Source organism: Xenopus laevis, chromosome 3L, assembly GCF_017654675.1.
Source record: "Xenopus laevis strain J_2021 chromosome 3L, Xenopus_laevis_v10.1, whole genome shotgun sequence".
NCBI lineage: Eukaryota > Metazoa > Chordata > Amphibia > Anura > Pipidae > Xenopus > Xenopus laevis.
The window spans coordinates 3,610,536-3,625,677 of NC_054375.1; the positions used below are offsets into that span (position 1 = coordinate 3,610,536).

Here is a 15,142-nt window from a genome sequence, read left to right on the forward strand (position 1 = left end):
CGCCAGCGAGACGTTATGAACCTGTTGGAAGAAACAGAAATCCAGAACTTGGGGAGCAGCAGATCTGGATCAAATAGGGGGTGTCTTATGTTGGGTGGAGATGGTCTTCAACCCCAATGTTTCTATATATCTGTAACCTTGTTATGAGCTAAGGGGCCCAGTCTGAAGGTCAGTTAGGGGGAGATTTGGGGTGAGTGTTTATTTGTACCCTGGGTACCCCTGGAACTATAGCAGGGTGACACCCCAATGTTTCTATATATCTGTAACCTTGTTATGAGCTAAGGGGGCCCAGGCTGAAGGTCAGTTAGGGGGAGATTTGGGGTACCCCTGGAAGTACAGTAATATTAGGGTACTATCACACAAAGCAGGTGTGCGGCGGCAGCAGCGGGAATAATATGACTGGGGGGGGTTAATATATTTAAATGACACTTTTCGGAGTCTGATGAAAGATTCATGAGATTCTGAAAAAAGTGACTGATTCTTGGGCCGGGAATGTTCACAAGGAAACATATTATTTCTGCCGTCTGTCAGATGAAAACACTGGTGTTGTTCTGCCTAATCTCCAACATCTGTCTGTCTGTCTGTCTGTCTGTCTGTCAGTCAGGGACGAGGCAGAAACAGTCAGGGTCGGATTGGGGGGCCTTGGCCCACTGGGGCTGATGCCTCACTGTAGAGTCCAGCAGCGGGTTGAGTACCCGTGGGTTACCCGAAAAAAATCGGGCACCCTGCGGAATGAGGGAGGGTTTTCATTGGTGGGTATAGATGCGGGTCGGTTGCAGGTCTCATCTAAATGTCTTATCTTATGTAATATTGTCTATATTTTACGAAACATGTTTCTGTCACCGCCCACTTTTGATGGCGGCACTTCCTGTTTGCAGCACCGTCACTTCCTGTTTGATGGTGGCCGGCGGCTTGCGGTTCGGGGTTGCGGATAAGGCAGTTGCGGGTCCGGTAGCGGATCAAAGTGGCTAAATATACTGGGGCCCACCGGGTTTTTTCCCGGTATCCCGCCAGCCCAGTCCGACCCTGGGAACAGCAAAGCTCTTAATAAACTGTCAGCTTCTCGGGCTCGCTGCTCATGGCCGGTCAAATCCGATTGACAGTTATCTTGTGTTCCTGGGTGCCGGGAGTCAGGAAAAAGGAGCCGAGATTCATGAAATAGCCTTCCAGTTGCCCGATGAGGAGCAGGAGGATTACGCCATCAGCAAACTGCAATAGACAGGGGGATACAGACTAAGAACTCAATGAAATCACAAGAGAGGTTATTGCTTGCTCTGCTTTAGCTAAGCCTCCTTATATCCGTAATCTGTCCAAACCCCGCCCACTTCCCTGCAAGCTCTGCCCCCTTTAAAGGCCACATATCACACTTTGATTTCTCTGGGGCCTCTTTCTGAATCTAATTACGCCACTGGGTGTAGTTGGCCTTTAAGCAAAGACTTCTGGGAGTATTTCTTGTAGGCCACACCCTCCTGTTCCAGCCCATTATATAAATTGGGGAGGTTTGGCGGCTTTGTTTAATTTCATTTATGATTTCAGTTTGGGCCGATGGATAACTGGGACTTGATTGGGAAAGTGAATTAATGCCTCCCCGGCCGACTCGTTACTCGTCTGATACGTTCCCTGCAATTTATCATAACCCACATGATATATTTATTTTCCTCTTGGGCCGACGCTGGTGACAAACACCACAGAGACTTTATGGTAGGGATGCACCGAATCCACTATTTTGGATTCGGCCGAACCCCCGAATCCTTTGTGAAAGATTCGGCCGAATACCGAACCGAATCCGAACCCTAATTTGCATATGCAAATTAGGGGTGGGAAGGGGGAAAAAATTTACTTCCTTGTTTTGTGACGAAAAGTCACGTGATTTCCCTCCCCATCCCTAATTTGCATATGCAAATTAGGATTCGGATTCGGTTCGGCCGGGCAGAAGGATTCGGCCGAATCCGAATCCTGCTGAAAAAGGCCGAATCTTGGCCGAATCCGAATCCTGCTGAAAAAGGCCGAATCTTGGCCGAATCCCGAACAGAATCCTGGATTCGGTGCATCCCTACTTTATGGCCTACATTCCTGGCGGATAATCTACTCCCCGCACCCTGACAGCTGATTCCAGGGAAAAGGGAACGTTATCCGGGGGAAAATTTCATGGTTATTTAAAGCTTTGTTGGTAACTATTGTATAAATCCTACGGGAAACCGCTCGCTCCTAATTCCTCCGCATTGTTCTTCCGAATGTCAGGGAGTCGCACTCCCTGCAGCCTCAGAGTGGGCCACATTCAGAACTAAGAGGCGCAGTATAATCTGTCTTGTTGTATTTTTATTTCTGCATATTTTTTACATGTTTTTAGTGGATCCCCACTGCTTACCCTGATTCTCTATTTCTCTATTCTCTATTTCTACTTCCTGCTCCTGGCCTGTTCTCTTTCCCATGGACAGCTTCACTTTGGCTCCACCTTCTGTCCATGGGAAAGAGAACAGCCCAAGAGCAAGACATTCAGACTACTGTACCTGGGTAAGTACTGGGGGAGACTGGATAAACTAACCAAGAAGGAGGAGGACAGGGAACCAGAATGGGGGATGGGGTTTCTGAATTTTCTTATCTGGGTGCAGGTTCCTAGATGGACTAAAGTAGGCCAAGAGTTTATCCCAAGTGGACTTTGTTTTTACCCTGCATAGACCAAAGAGAAACCCAAGTGCCATAGACTCTACCACCAAAGAAGGTTCTACCCAAAACCACAGCGTGGCCCTCACTAAGTACCTGGCTCTCCAGCTCCGTCAGTGTCAGGCTCAGGTTTACCAGGTGCTTGTTCATTCATGATGGCCTGAAACATCGGAAATAAAGTTAATTTAGCAACACAGAACGGTAGATTGTAAGCTCTGTGGGGCAAGCACCTCATTCCTCTTGCGTCACTCAACAATGAAGCTCTTAATAATGAAGGGTGTATGGGGGGAGGGATTAAGGGGGCCATTGATGGGGTCTTTGCTCTGGGGCCACCAGTGGGTGCCCCCTATAGTCACATGACTGAACACAACATAGTCCCCCTTTGCCCTTGAAATTCAAAGCAACGAGGCAGAATCCCACAATGCAACGGGGCCCCTAAGGGGGAGACAGCTCAGGGGTGTATAGAATACGGGGTAACTACTAACTCCAGCTGATCTAATTCATATCTATTCACCTTCTTTACATCCTCGACTCTCTCAGGACTCTGCTCGAACAGGTGATCAAACGCGTCGGGCTCTGCGCAAAAATATAAACCCAAATTCCATGGAAGTGGGGTCACATGATGACATATTTAGGAGCCCTAATTACTAACCCAATGATTACCGGGGCACCATGAGAGTTGGGCTTAGCTAACAAGTAGAATGGGGCCCCAATAATAAAATGCATGGACCCACCTTACCAGGCTCAATTATCCCAAACCTTCTCCTATGATCTGTCCAAACTCTGCCCCCTTCCCCACCCATTTGAGACCCACATCATTGTGTCACGTCCCTAATCCACTTGGCCATACCCAAACTCCACCTACAGTCCACCCAACCCCCACACTTCTCGTGTGAACCCCTCTGTCACTGGTTCTCTTACTGGAGTATCCCCAATACTATGGGTCCCAAATATGGTCCCAATAATATGATCCAAAAACATGGTCCAATAATATGGGTCCTAAATCTGCCATTATGCTGGCAAAGAGATTGTATTTCTTAGAAGAGGTCCATAACACAATAGGAGGGCTATGAGAAAAGCTAACCAAGGTTCTAACCAGCCAGGAGAACAATGGAGTGTTGTTCAGGGCTGAAACTGCAGGCTGAGTTAGTACTGCCGCCAGAGAACAAAGTACAAGGGAAATCGTTTTCAAAGGGAAAATAAAACGAGGTACAGCAGCCCTTTAGCTATTTGCCATCCCCACTTCATTCCTGGTGTGTAATTGTGCATTTTATATGCACCCGCACTATTCAGAGAAAGCAGCCGGGAGTCATAAATAAAACATGCTTTCACCTACTTGATTTGGCATCTCCGTCCCTGAAGAAATCCACGGGAAGAGATTCACGGGCAGAGACGGTTTTAATGAGGAGGTAAAAAACAGAGAGGTAAACAAATAAATCACTGCGAACCGGGGCCCCTGACACCGGCGCCTAAGAACATAAGCTCTGTAACCTTTACACAGGGAAGACTGTAAGCTCCTCTCCCAATCTGGGATCCACTGGAGATAAAGCCAGCAGATACAGTTTCAAATGATCTTAGGGTGTTAGTAGTTAGAACCAGCAGTGCAGAGAACATAAACAGCCAGATCTCCACATAACTATAAGCCCAGTGAGAATGAGGAATGATGGCTATTGGGAAGTCGCTTAGAGTTATTGCTTTGAGATATTGTTTCAGGAGTCAGAACCAGCAGTTCAGAGAACAGAAAGGGACAGACAGTGACAATGAGTGGATGGTGGAACTCCTCTCACTTGCTGCCAGTAATATATTCAATAACGTTCTCTGTTTTCATTCCGTTTCGGGTCGGCTGTTTAGAAAAGGAGAAGAACGTTAAGTCATTTGATCGGGACGAGGGGAAATGTCGGATATAATTGGCGCCCGGGAGTCGGATCTGCTCAGTTCTATCCACTTTAGTGACGCCTTTTATGTGACTTGATAACGTTCAGGATAAAATCAGATTGGAAACTTTGCTCAATTATGAATTTGTGTTCTCCTCCAAAAATCCAAGGTCCATGCGGCAAACTTACCCTTTAGTAATTGTGTCAAAATGTAAAGTAGTTGAGGGGGGACTAGGCAAAACAGGTAAATGCCAAACAGTACCACAGTCATAGAGGGATATCTGTTCCCTATAACACGAGGATCAAGAGACAGAAAGCAATAGGGCATTATGGGTAACACAATCTTGACTGGCAATCAAATAGCACTCCCCACCAAGGCCACTTAGGTCACCTTGTGATCTAGGGGCTTCCACCTTCAATTCAAGAGACTGTGAGGAGCTTAGTGGGTTGAGTTGACCCAAGTTTGGATGCTCTGCAAACGGTGGAAGAGACAAGATCAAGGCAACTGTAGACAACATTGGCCCAAGTTTTGATGCTAAAGCACAGAAATCAAGACAACCAAGAACAACTGCAAAAGGTGGTACACAAAACAATATATAAAGTATACAAGAGGAGACAAGACCAAATGCAGTAGACAAGGCTGACCCACTTGGATGCAAAAGCACCCAAACCAAGACAAGACTGTTTGCAAACGGTTGATGAGTACACAAACCCAAGTCAAAGCCATATCCAAGATTATGCAAAACCAAGACAAGACCAAGTACAACGGTAAACAAGGGTGATCCAAGCTTGGGTACAAAAACACCCAAAGCAAGACAAGAAAAACTGCAAAGGCGGTAGAGTACACAAGTCCAAGTCAATATACAAAAGTATGCAAGACCGAGAGAAGACCAAGTACAACAGTTGGCAAGACTGACCTATGCTTGGGTGCAAAAGCATTCCAGGTGGAAGAGTATGCAAGACAAGATCAACAGTACACAAGACCAAGAGCAATAAGGTTGACCCAAGTTTGAGTACAAAACACTCCAGCTGAAAGTGTACAAAAGACCAAGACAAGTCCATATACAAACATATAAAAGACTACACAAGACTGACCCAAGCTCGGGTGCAAGAGCACTCCATGTTGAAGAGCATACAAGACAAGAAAAACAGAGCACAAACCCAGGAAAAGATTACACAAGACCAAGGGCAATAAGGCTGAACCAAGCTTGGGTGCAAGAGCAATCCAGGTGGAAGAGCATACAAGACAAGGAAAGCAGTGCACAAACCCAAGCAGACAATTACACAAGACCAAGGTCAACAAGGCTGACCCAAGCTTGGGTGCAAGAACACTCCAGTATATACAAGACCAAGACAAGACCAACGGTGCACCCAAGTAGAAGATGAGACAAGACCAAGTGCATTCAAAGACAAGTTGGCCATTCATATGTAGATCCACTCATTAGGGAAGGTCACCAGGTGAGAAGATCTTTCCTCAGTTTGGTCACCCTCAGTCCAACAATCATATTCTAAAAGTGAGCCTATGTCTGGTTGATGCGGTGAGGAACACATCAACGATTTGGTAGAGCCTTCAACCAAGTGAGATTTTGAAACCCTCCTGATATTATCTGGAGAGTTTATGAGTTTACCCCCCCCATGGGTAAAATAACCTAGTGCCCCTAGTGAGTCTGTAGGGGCAGAATCAGCAGCTAATAGCCCTCTGTGTATGGCCGGTTAAGACAGATGGACAGTATTGGAACCCAAGAAGAACAGAACCTAAAACCAACCACATCCATCACCTGTTCTGTTGAAAAGGAGAAACGGACTTTATAATATTCAATCCTGACTCCAAACAACACTTTCACCCATTCCTGTACCGGCCAATAACATCACTTGCCTTTTTATGCCAAAAATCAATATTTTCATTCTTCACCAGTTCCTGCTAAAAGCACTAAAAGCCTTGGCGACATCAAATCATGTGCGGCTTGTTATTAGTAGCAGGGCTGCTCTCCCCAGTGTGGGAGGCATTAATAATGGATTTAGATCCCAATTCACTTGGTGTGAGTCAGTTATATCTTTGCACAGAAGCCACAAAGGGGACCCCGGAATTACAGGTGCAGGCTGCTGGGGATTTCAGGGTTCACAGATCACATGGAGAAAACAGAATAAATATATATTCAGTGCCCCCAATAGTATTCCTCTGCCAGGTTGCAGCTCCCTAATGATCTATAGGATTGGGGTACAGACATTCTATACAAGACAAAAGTATATCAGTACCAGGGGTAACCAGATCGCACCTCCACTTTGATCACTTCTACTGCCACGTTGGAAGGAAGCTCCAAGTCCGGACGGAAGTGCTGTGCAAGGGCCACAATGAGGTGCAATGTACACAGTAGGTCTTTGTTGTGGATCTCTGTTTGGGAAACAGATAAAGTGTAAGCTCTTCACCCAATTATACATTACCGTCACCCCCACCTGCTGTCCTCAAGTCATGTAACCCCAGAAATCTCCCAAAATTGTGTTGATTTAGGGAATAATGGCAGGACTGATACACTAGGGCCCACTTGATTATATTTAGAGGGCACCCACTAAGACTGGAGGAAAGGAGATATCACCATCAGCATAGGAAGGGGTTCTTTACTGTAAGGGCAGTCAGGTTATGGGATTCCCTACCAAGAGAGGGGAAATGAGTGATTCATTGGTGGGGAGGAAAGGTGATTTCACCATCAGCATAGGAAGGGGTTCTTTACTGTAAGAGCAGTCAGGTTATGGGATTCCCTACCAAGAGAGGGGGAATGAGTGATTCATTGGTGGGGAGGAAAAGAGATCTCACCATCAGCATAGGAAGGGGTTCTTTACTGTAAGGACAGTCAGGTTATGGGATTCCCTACCAAGAGAGGGGAAATGAGTGATTCATTGGTGGGGAGGAAAGGTGATTTCACCATCAGCATAGGAAGGGGTTCTTTACTGTAAGAGCAGTCAGGTTATGGGATTCCCTACCAAGAGAGGGGGAATGAGTGATTCATTGGTGGGGAGGAAAAGAGATCTCACCATCAGCATAGGAAGGGGTTCTTTACTGTAAGGACAGTCAGGTTATGGGATTCCCTACCAAGAGAGGGGATGGCGGGGAGGAAAAGAGATCTCACCATCAGCATAGGAAGGGGTTCTTTACTGTAAGGACAGTCAGGTTATGGGATTCCCTACCAAGAGAGGGGAATGAGTGATTCATTGGTGGGGAGGAAAGGAGATCTCACCATCAGCATAGGAAGGGGTTCTTTACTGTAAGGACAGTCAGGTTATGGGATTCCCTACCAAGAGAGGGGAATGAGTGATTTATTGTTGGGGAGGAAAGGAGATCTCACCATTAGCAGAGGAAGGCGTTCTTTACTGTAAGGACAGTCAGGTTATGGGATTCCCTACCAAGAGAGGGGGATTGAGTGATTCATTGGTGGGGAGGAAAGGAGATTTCACCATCAGCATAGGAAGGGGTTCTTTACTGTAAGGGCAGTCAGATTAGGGGATTCCCTACCAAGAGAGGGGAATGAGTGATTCATTGGTGGGGAGGAAAGGAGATCTCACCATCAGCATAGGAAGGGGTTCTTTACTGTAAGGACAGTCAGGTTATGGGATTCCCTACCAAGAGAGGGGAATGAGTGATTATTTGTTCTAACTTGTTCTTTTATGTCAAGGACCCCTGCAATATGGGGGTGCCCCTCTTGCTTCAGCCCTGATTTGTAAGCAACTTGTTACTATTGTAGGGTGTGAACACACAGGAAATATTTGTGCTTTTTATTCCCAAAGCCACAGGAATGTATCACACGGGGAATGACATGTCTGTCTGCAGAAATCAATTTGCTCTGAAAAGCTCATAAATGAATTAGGAGAGAAAGCTAAAATCTGCCGTTAGCTAATCCCGTGCTAATAAGGATTGTGCAGAACTTCACCCCCAGCTGACATACTTGCAGAATCTCATAATATAAACCAAACGGCCGTGTCATGTGACAGCCAAACCCCAGCGCCCAGACACATGAGACGCCGCCGATCCGTGTTTGTTTGGCCAGAGACATGATATATATTATTTTTGCCTTTTCTTTCACAAGATTTCTGGGTTTTACATTCGCTCCGGGCTGACGTACAGACTGCCTGGTTGTCAGGGAAACTACAATTACCTCCGGCTCAAATGTATAATTTTCTGTTCTCTGCCAATGCCACCGTCGCAACTTTGCTGGTCCAAGTGAGACATCTGTTGATCTAAAATTTACTTTCATGTCCTTTCCCAATTCTCTCTTTTTTTTCTAAACTTGAATTCTAGTGAATTAATATCCTCAGGGGAATCTTCTATTTTTCTGACATTTGTAACAGGAGAAGATCGTGAGATCTGTTTATAATTTTATATATTGGAACAGGGAAGGAAAATAGAAATTGGACATTTCTTGAAAAACATTCCCTAAAGGAACCTCACATTGAAGTTCTGCAAAACAATAAATGCAATGACTCCAGAACTTTGTGCATGGAAATGTCAGCTTGGGTTGGTGGAACCAGAAATTTACATCAGTTTGGGTTGGTGCAACTGGGGTTGGGGAAATATGATCCAGGAAAGTAATTGTGGGTAATTGGAACCACAAATAAGATCTAGTAATGTAATTGGATGTTGGTGGAACCAGAAATCAGATCTAGTCATGTCAACTTGGAATGATGGAACCAGAAATCAGATCTAGTCATGTCATGGGGTGTTGGTGGAACCAGAAATCAGATCTAGTAATGTCAGCTTTGGATGGTGGAACCAGAAATCACAAATCAGATCTAGTAATGACAACTTTGGATGGTGGAACCAGAAATCAGATCTAGTCATGTCACCTTAGGATGGTGGAACCAGAAATCAGATCTAGTAATGTCAGCTTGGGATGGTGGAAACAGAAATCAAATCTAGTCATGTCAACTTGGGATGGTGGAACCAGAAATCACAAATCAGATCTAGTAATGTCAACTTTGGATGGTGGAACCAGAAATCAGATCTGGTCATGTCAACTTTGGATGGTGGAACCAGAAATCAGATCTGGTCATGTCAACTTGGGATGGTGGAACCAGAAATCAGATCTAGTCATGTCAACTTGGGATAGTGGAACCAGAAATCAAATCTAGTAATGTAAGCTTGGGATGGCGGAAACAGAAATCAAATCTAGTCGTGTCAACTTGGGATGGTGGAACCAGAAATCACAAATAAGATCTAGTAATGTCATGGAGTGTTGGTGGAACCAGAAACCAGATCTAGTCATGTCATCAGGTGTTGGTGGAACCAGAAATCAGATCTAGTCATGTCATCAAGTGGCGGTGGAAGCAGAAATCAGGTCTAGTCATGTCACCTTAGGATGGTGGAACCAGAAATCAGATCTAGTAATGTCAGCTTGGGATGGTGGAAACAGAAATCAAATCTAGTCATGTCAATTTGGGATGTTTGAGCCAGAAATCAGATCTAGTAATGTCATGGAGTGCTGGTGGAAGCAGAAATCAGATCTAGTCATGTCATCTGTGGATGGTGGGACCAGAAATTAGATCTATGAATGTCAGCTTGGGATGGTGGAACAGAAATCAAATCTAGTCATGTCAACCTGGGATAGTGGAACTAGAAATCAGATCCAGTCATCGGGTGTTGGTGGAACCAGAAATCAGATCTAGTAATTTCAACTTGGGATGGTGGAACCAGAAATCAAATCTAGTCATGTCAACTTGGGAGGGTGGAACCATAAATCAGATCTAGTAATGTCAGTTTGGATTGGTGGAACTGGGGTGGATGAAATCAGATCCAGTATTGTTATGGGGTTTGTTGGAACCAGAATTATATATAATAATGTAATTGTTGGTTGGTGGAACCAGAAATCAGATCTTTTAAAGTCATGGGGCATTGGTGGAACCAGAAATCAGATCTAGTCATGTCAACTTGGGATGGTGAAACAACACACAGATCTGGTAATATCAACTGGAGTTGATGGAACTACACTGTTGAAATCATGTTCTGTATGAGAAACAGGTATTGACATTGTACCTTTTATGAAACTATAATTGAGGGAATTGTAAATCAGTTCCTGTAACCTGAATTGGAGTTGGCGGTACCAGAAATGAAAGCTGGACAGGGGGGGGGGGTGGATGAAAAAATCAGATCCAGTGTTTTGTATCGGGCAAAACCACAAACTAGATCCTGTAACAGTACCTGGGGGTTCACTGGAGAATCTATAAATCAGATCTACTAATCTCAACTGAGTTTGCTGGTATCAGATCTGTAAGAGGAACAGGGGTAGGTGGATCATCAAATCAATCCAGTAATGTCAGTTAGGGTTGGAGAAACCAAAAAACAGGTTCTTTAAGAATCTCTTAGAGGAACCGGTGTTCCAGATCTAGAAATCAGAAACTATAAGATCAACTGGATTTTAGGGAAACAGAAATTAGATCATGTAAGAGGAACTTAGGGGAAACCATCCCACAATGCATGAAGAATGGAACCTGAAGGAGACCCGTGCAGCAATACTCACCATTTATGCTCCATTTCAGGTCAGTCTCCTGCAGTTGCAGACTCTGGGATATGGCCTCCATGATGATTCCCAACTTGCGCTTCTGGCTGTTGGCTGACAGCACAATCTCCTCCACCTCCAACTTCATTCCAGCTATTTTTTCTGAGGGGGATAAAACATGTGGAGCCCCAAACATCTAGTAGTCCACCCCATTTGTAAAGGTAGACCCTCTTACTGGATGATCAGAGGGCAACAATATTGATTCTCCCATCCATACTTCTAAATACAGGGATGATCTGCCAACACCCTTGTGCAAGAGGAACTAGGGGTTATAGGGTGCACCTCCCATGAATTGGTTTTGGGTTATGATATGAAGGAACATAAAGGACTCACTGAGCAGATGGTGAAGAACGAGCCCATCGTACAGATCCTCTTCTAGGCTCTTCACCACAATGTGCTCCTCTTTCAGTTCGCCGTTGATCCAATCGATCAGGAACTGGAAATGGAGACAACAAAGCCTGTGTCGGACTGGGTAGAACCTACCAGAGAACCTGCCACCCTCACCCACTCTTGGGGCAATTAGTTCTAGATAGTGTGACATGGTATAGGTTTCTATATAGAACTTTGCCACAATGGATATAAGGACAGGTTGGTGGGAACTGCCCACTGATTAAGCCCTTCTTTATTTTGCCTGGTCCTTATCCCATGAACTAAGTCACTTTATCTCATTGTACCTCCAGCACCCGTAATTGCATTGCACCCAGCTCAGGGTGCCCAGCAGCCAAGACTATAGCAAGTAATGGGTAGGGAAATTCTATGAATACATTTGCCCTGAGCCATTTAGTTCCTGGGCTGATTAAGCTTCGGTGCCGCTTCCACTAATGACTTGCAAATGAGCCCTCAGGCCGGTTCTCTCCAAAGACTTTAATGTATTTAATAAGGAGAGGAAATGGGATTCTACGTGGGTCGGACTTGGGTCAGGGGTGAAGTTTGCTCATAATAAAGAGGCAGCTCGGATTTAATCATTTCCACCAGGCTGGGAGGATACAGAGAGAGGGATATAAACCAATATATAATATCCCCTGCATCTATTATGTAGAATTGCTGGACTACAATTCCCAGCATCCCCTAAAAAATCAACTGTCAGTTTATTTTCCATTACATTTAGGCTTCTTAGTTGTTATACCCCAGTCTGCCAAGTTATACCCTTTCTCCAACCCAACACCGAACCCTTCTTCTCCCGGGTCCACTTGGCCCTGCCCCTGATCCAAACCAATTCCAGTCCCCTTTACATCACCGATCCACCCTCCCCTTATATACCAAGCCCCACCTACTTACCCACCATAATTAAATGTGATCCTAATTTCCCAGAAGCACCTGACACTCAATAGGAGTTGCTGCCCGACATCCCGAATCAATTTGGGAAAGGCAGGGCTTATACACAGACATATATATATATATATATATAGTGAAACGTTCATTACCGTCTGCAGCTCTTGGAATCTGGGGTCATTTTTTGCGTTTGACTGTAAAAACTTCTTTATTTCTCCTGAAAAATTAATCAGGAGTTTAGGCAATAATCTCGGGTATTATAAGGGAAAATGTACCCCCTACTGTGAATGATAAGGATATTAGAAGTCACTGAGGGGTTGTTCTGTGACCATATAAAGGCACAAGGCTGCAGGCTGAGTTATACAGGGAACTCTGAGTATCACTCATGTATTATAAGGGATAATGTACCCCCTACTGTAAATGATAAGGATATTAGAAGTCACTGAGGGGTTGTTCTGTGACCATATAAAGGCACAAGGCTGCAGGCTGAGTTATACAGGGAACTCTGAGTATCACTCATGTATTATAAGGGATATTGTACCCCAACTGTAAATGATAAGGATATTAGAAGTCACTGAGGGGTTGTTCTGTGACCATATAAAGACACAAGGCTGCAGGCTGAGTTATACAGGGAACTCTGAGTATCACTCATGTATTATAAGGGATAATGTACCCCCTACTGTAAATGATAAGGATATTAGAAGTCACTGAGGGGTTGTTCTGTGACCATATAAAGACACAAGGCTGCAGGCTGAGTTATACAGGGAACTCTGAGTATCACTCATGTATTATAAGGGATAATGTACCCCCTACTGTAAATGATAAGGATATTAGAAGTCACTGAGGGGTTGTTCTGTGACCATATAAAGGCACAAGGCTGCAGGCTGAGTTATACAGGGAACTCTGAGTATCACTCATGTATTATAAGGGATAATGTACCCCCTACTGTAAATGATAAGGATATTAGAAGTCACTGAGGGGTTGTTCTGTGACCATATAAAGGCACAAGGCTGCAGGCTGAGTTATACAGGGAACTCTGAGTATCACTCATGTATTATAAGGGATAATGTACCCCCTACTGTAAATGATAAGGATATTAGAAGTCACTGAGTGGTTGTTCTGTGACCATATAAAGGCACAAGGCTGCAGGCTGAGTTATACAGGGAACTCGGAGTATCACTCATGTATTATAAGGGATAATGTACCCCCTACTGTAAATGATAAGGATATTAGAAGTCACTGAGGGGTTGTTCTGTGACCATATAAAGGCACAAGGCTGCAGGCTGAGTTATACAGGGAACTCGGAGTATCACTCATGTATTATAAGGGATAATGTACCCCCTACTGTAAATGATAAGGATATTAGAAGTCACTGAGGGGTTGTTCTGTGACCATATAAAGGCACAAGGCTGCAGGCTGAGTTATACAGGGAACTCTGAGTATCACTCATGTATTATAAGGGATAATGTACCCCCTACTGTAAATGATAAGGATATTAGAAGTCCCTGGGGGGTTGTTCTGTGACCATATAAAGGCACAAGGCTGCAGGCTGAGTTATACAGGGAACTCTGAGTATCACTCATGTATTATAAGGGATAATGTACCCCCTACTGTAGGATGTAAGGATATTCGAAGTCACTGCATTTGGAACCCTCTCAATACCTGGAGAATCATCGCTATCGAAAACACTGAGTTGAGCATCGCCGGATGGTAGAAGTGGGTCCATTTACGCTGTGGGGGAGTAATAAAAATGCAGAATTACTTTTCTAAATGAAGGAAATGTACAGATTTCATTGCTGGGGGTAGAAAATTGTGCAACACTGGAACAGAAAGTGCATTTGTTTTTTGGGATTCCTTGAGTAGCTCCTTGTTCTACTTATTATCAATGCAGGGCCCCATACATATAAATGTCCTGGATTACACTGATTATGTATCTGTCCTCCATTGTAACCAAAATCATATTAATATCAAATATCAAAAGTCATTATTGACATTATTGTTACATTTGCCTTTGTCGGGGCTCCAGTTAGAGGAGAGGGGCACCTGAATATCAAGGGCCTGTTCCCCCAACTAAAGAAGTAACTTGCCCTAAAACAGGTGCTAGAACTCCCCCCCCCCGTACCTGCACCGGCCCAGTCCTCTCACTTCTACAACCGACGTGACTTCTGCCCCCTCACTTCCTTATCCGCCCCCCAAATGTCTTTGACTCACTCGCTGCGTCACTTGTGGTCTCAGTGTAACAATATATACTTCCCCTTATTCATTGTGACAGTGTCTGAGTCTCACAGTCTGATTGGTGGGTTTCCTAATAGCGAAAGAACCAACGGGTTTCTAATCATTTGTGTTTTCAATAACATATTACTTAAAACATATTACTTAGTGTATATATATATATATATATATAAAACTCAGCCTGCAGCCTTGTGCCTTTATATGGTCACAGAACAACCCCTCAGTGACTTCTAATATCCTTATCATTTACAATAGGGGGTACATTATCCCTTATAATACATGAGTGATACTCAGAGTTCCCTGTATAACTCAGCCTGCAGCCTTGTGCCTTTATATGGTCACAGAACAACCCCTCAGTGACTTCTAATATCCTTATCATTTACAGTAGGGGGTACATTATCCCTTATAATACATGAGTGATACTCCGAGTTCCCTGTATAACTCAGCCTGCAGCCTTGTGCCTTTATATGGTCACAGAACAACCCCTCAGTGACTTCTAATATCCTTATCATTTACAGTAGGGGGTACATTATCCCTTATAATACATGAGTGATA

The 15,142-nt window shown here is 44.4% G+C and overlaps 1 protein-coding gene across 2 annotated transcripts; it reads right to left on the reverse strand.

Annotated features, from left to right (window-relative positions):
* Positions 1-1,122: 1,122 nt before the first annotated feature.
* On the reverse strand, positions 1,123-14,562 carry LOC121401361 (gamma-parvin-like). Of its 2 annotated transcripts, XM_041585834.1 has the most exons (8): positions 14,478-14,561; positions 14,018-14,086; positions 12,508-12,572; positions 11,417-11,519; positions 11,045-11,185; positions 6,815-6,930; positions 2,761-2,824; positions 1,123-1,209 (listed from the first exon to the last, which is right to left on the reverse strand). In XM_041585834.1, exons 2-8 carry the CDS (start codon positions 14,079-14,081, stop codon positions 1,202-1,204), a joined length of 561 nt encoding a protein of 186 aa, XP_041441768.1. In that variant the 5' UTR covers positions 14,082-14,086; positions 14,478-14,561; the 3' UTR covers positions 1,123-1,201. The 2 variants fall into 2 exon arrangements, with proteins under 2 accessions (XP_041441768.1, XP_041441769.1); XM_041585835.1 differs by lacking the exon at positions 12,508-12,572 and having other exon boundaries at positions 14,478-14,562.
* Positions 14,563-15,142: the final 580 nt, after the last annotated feature.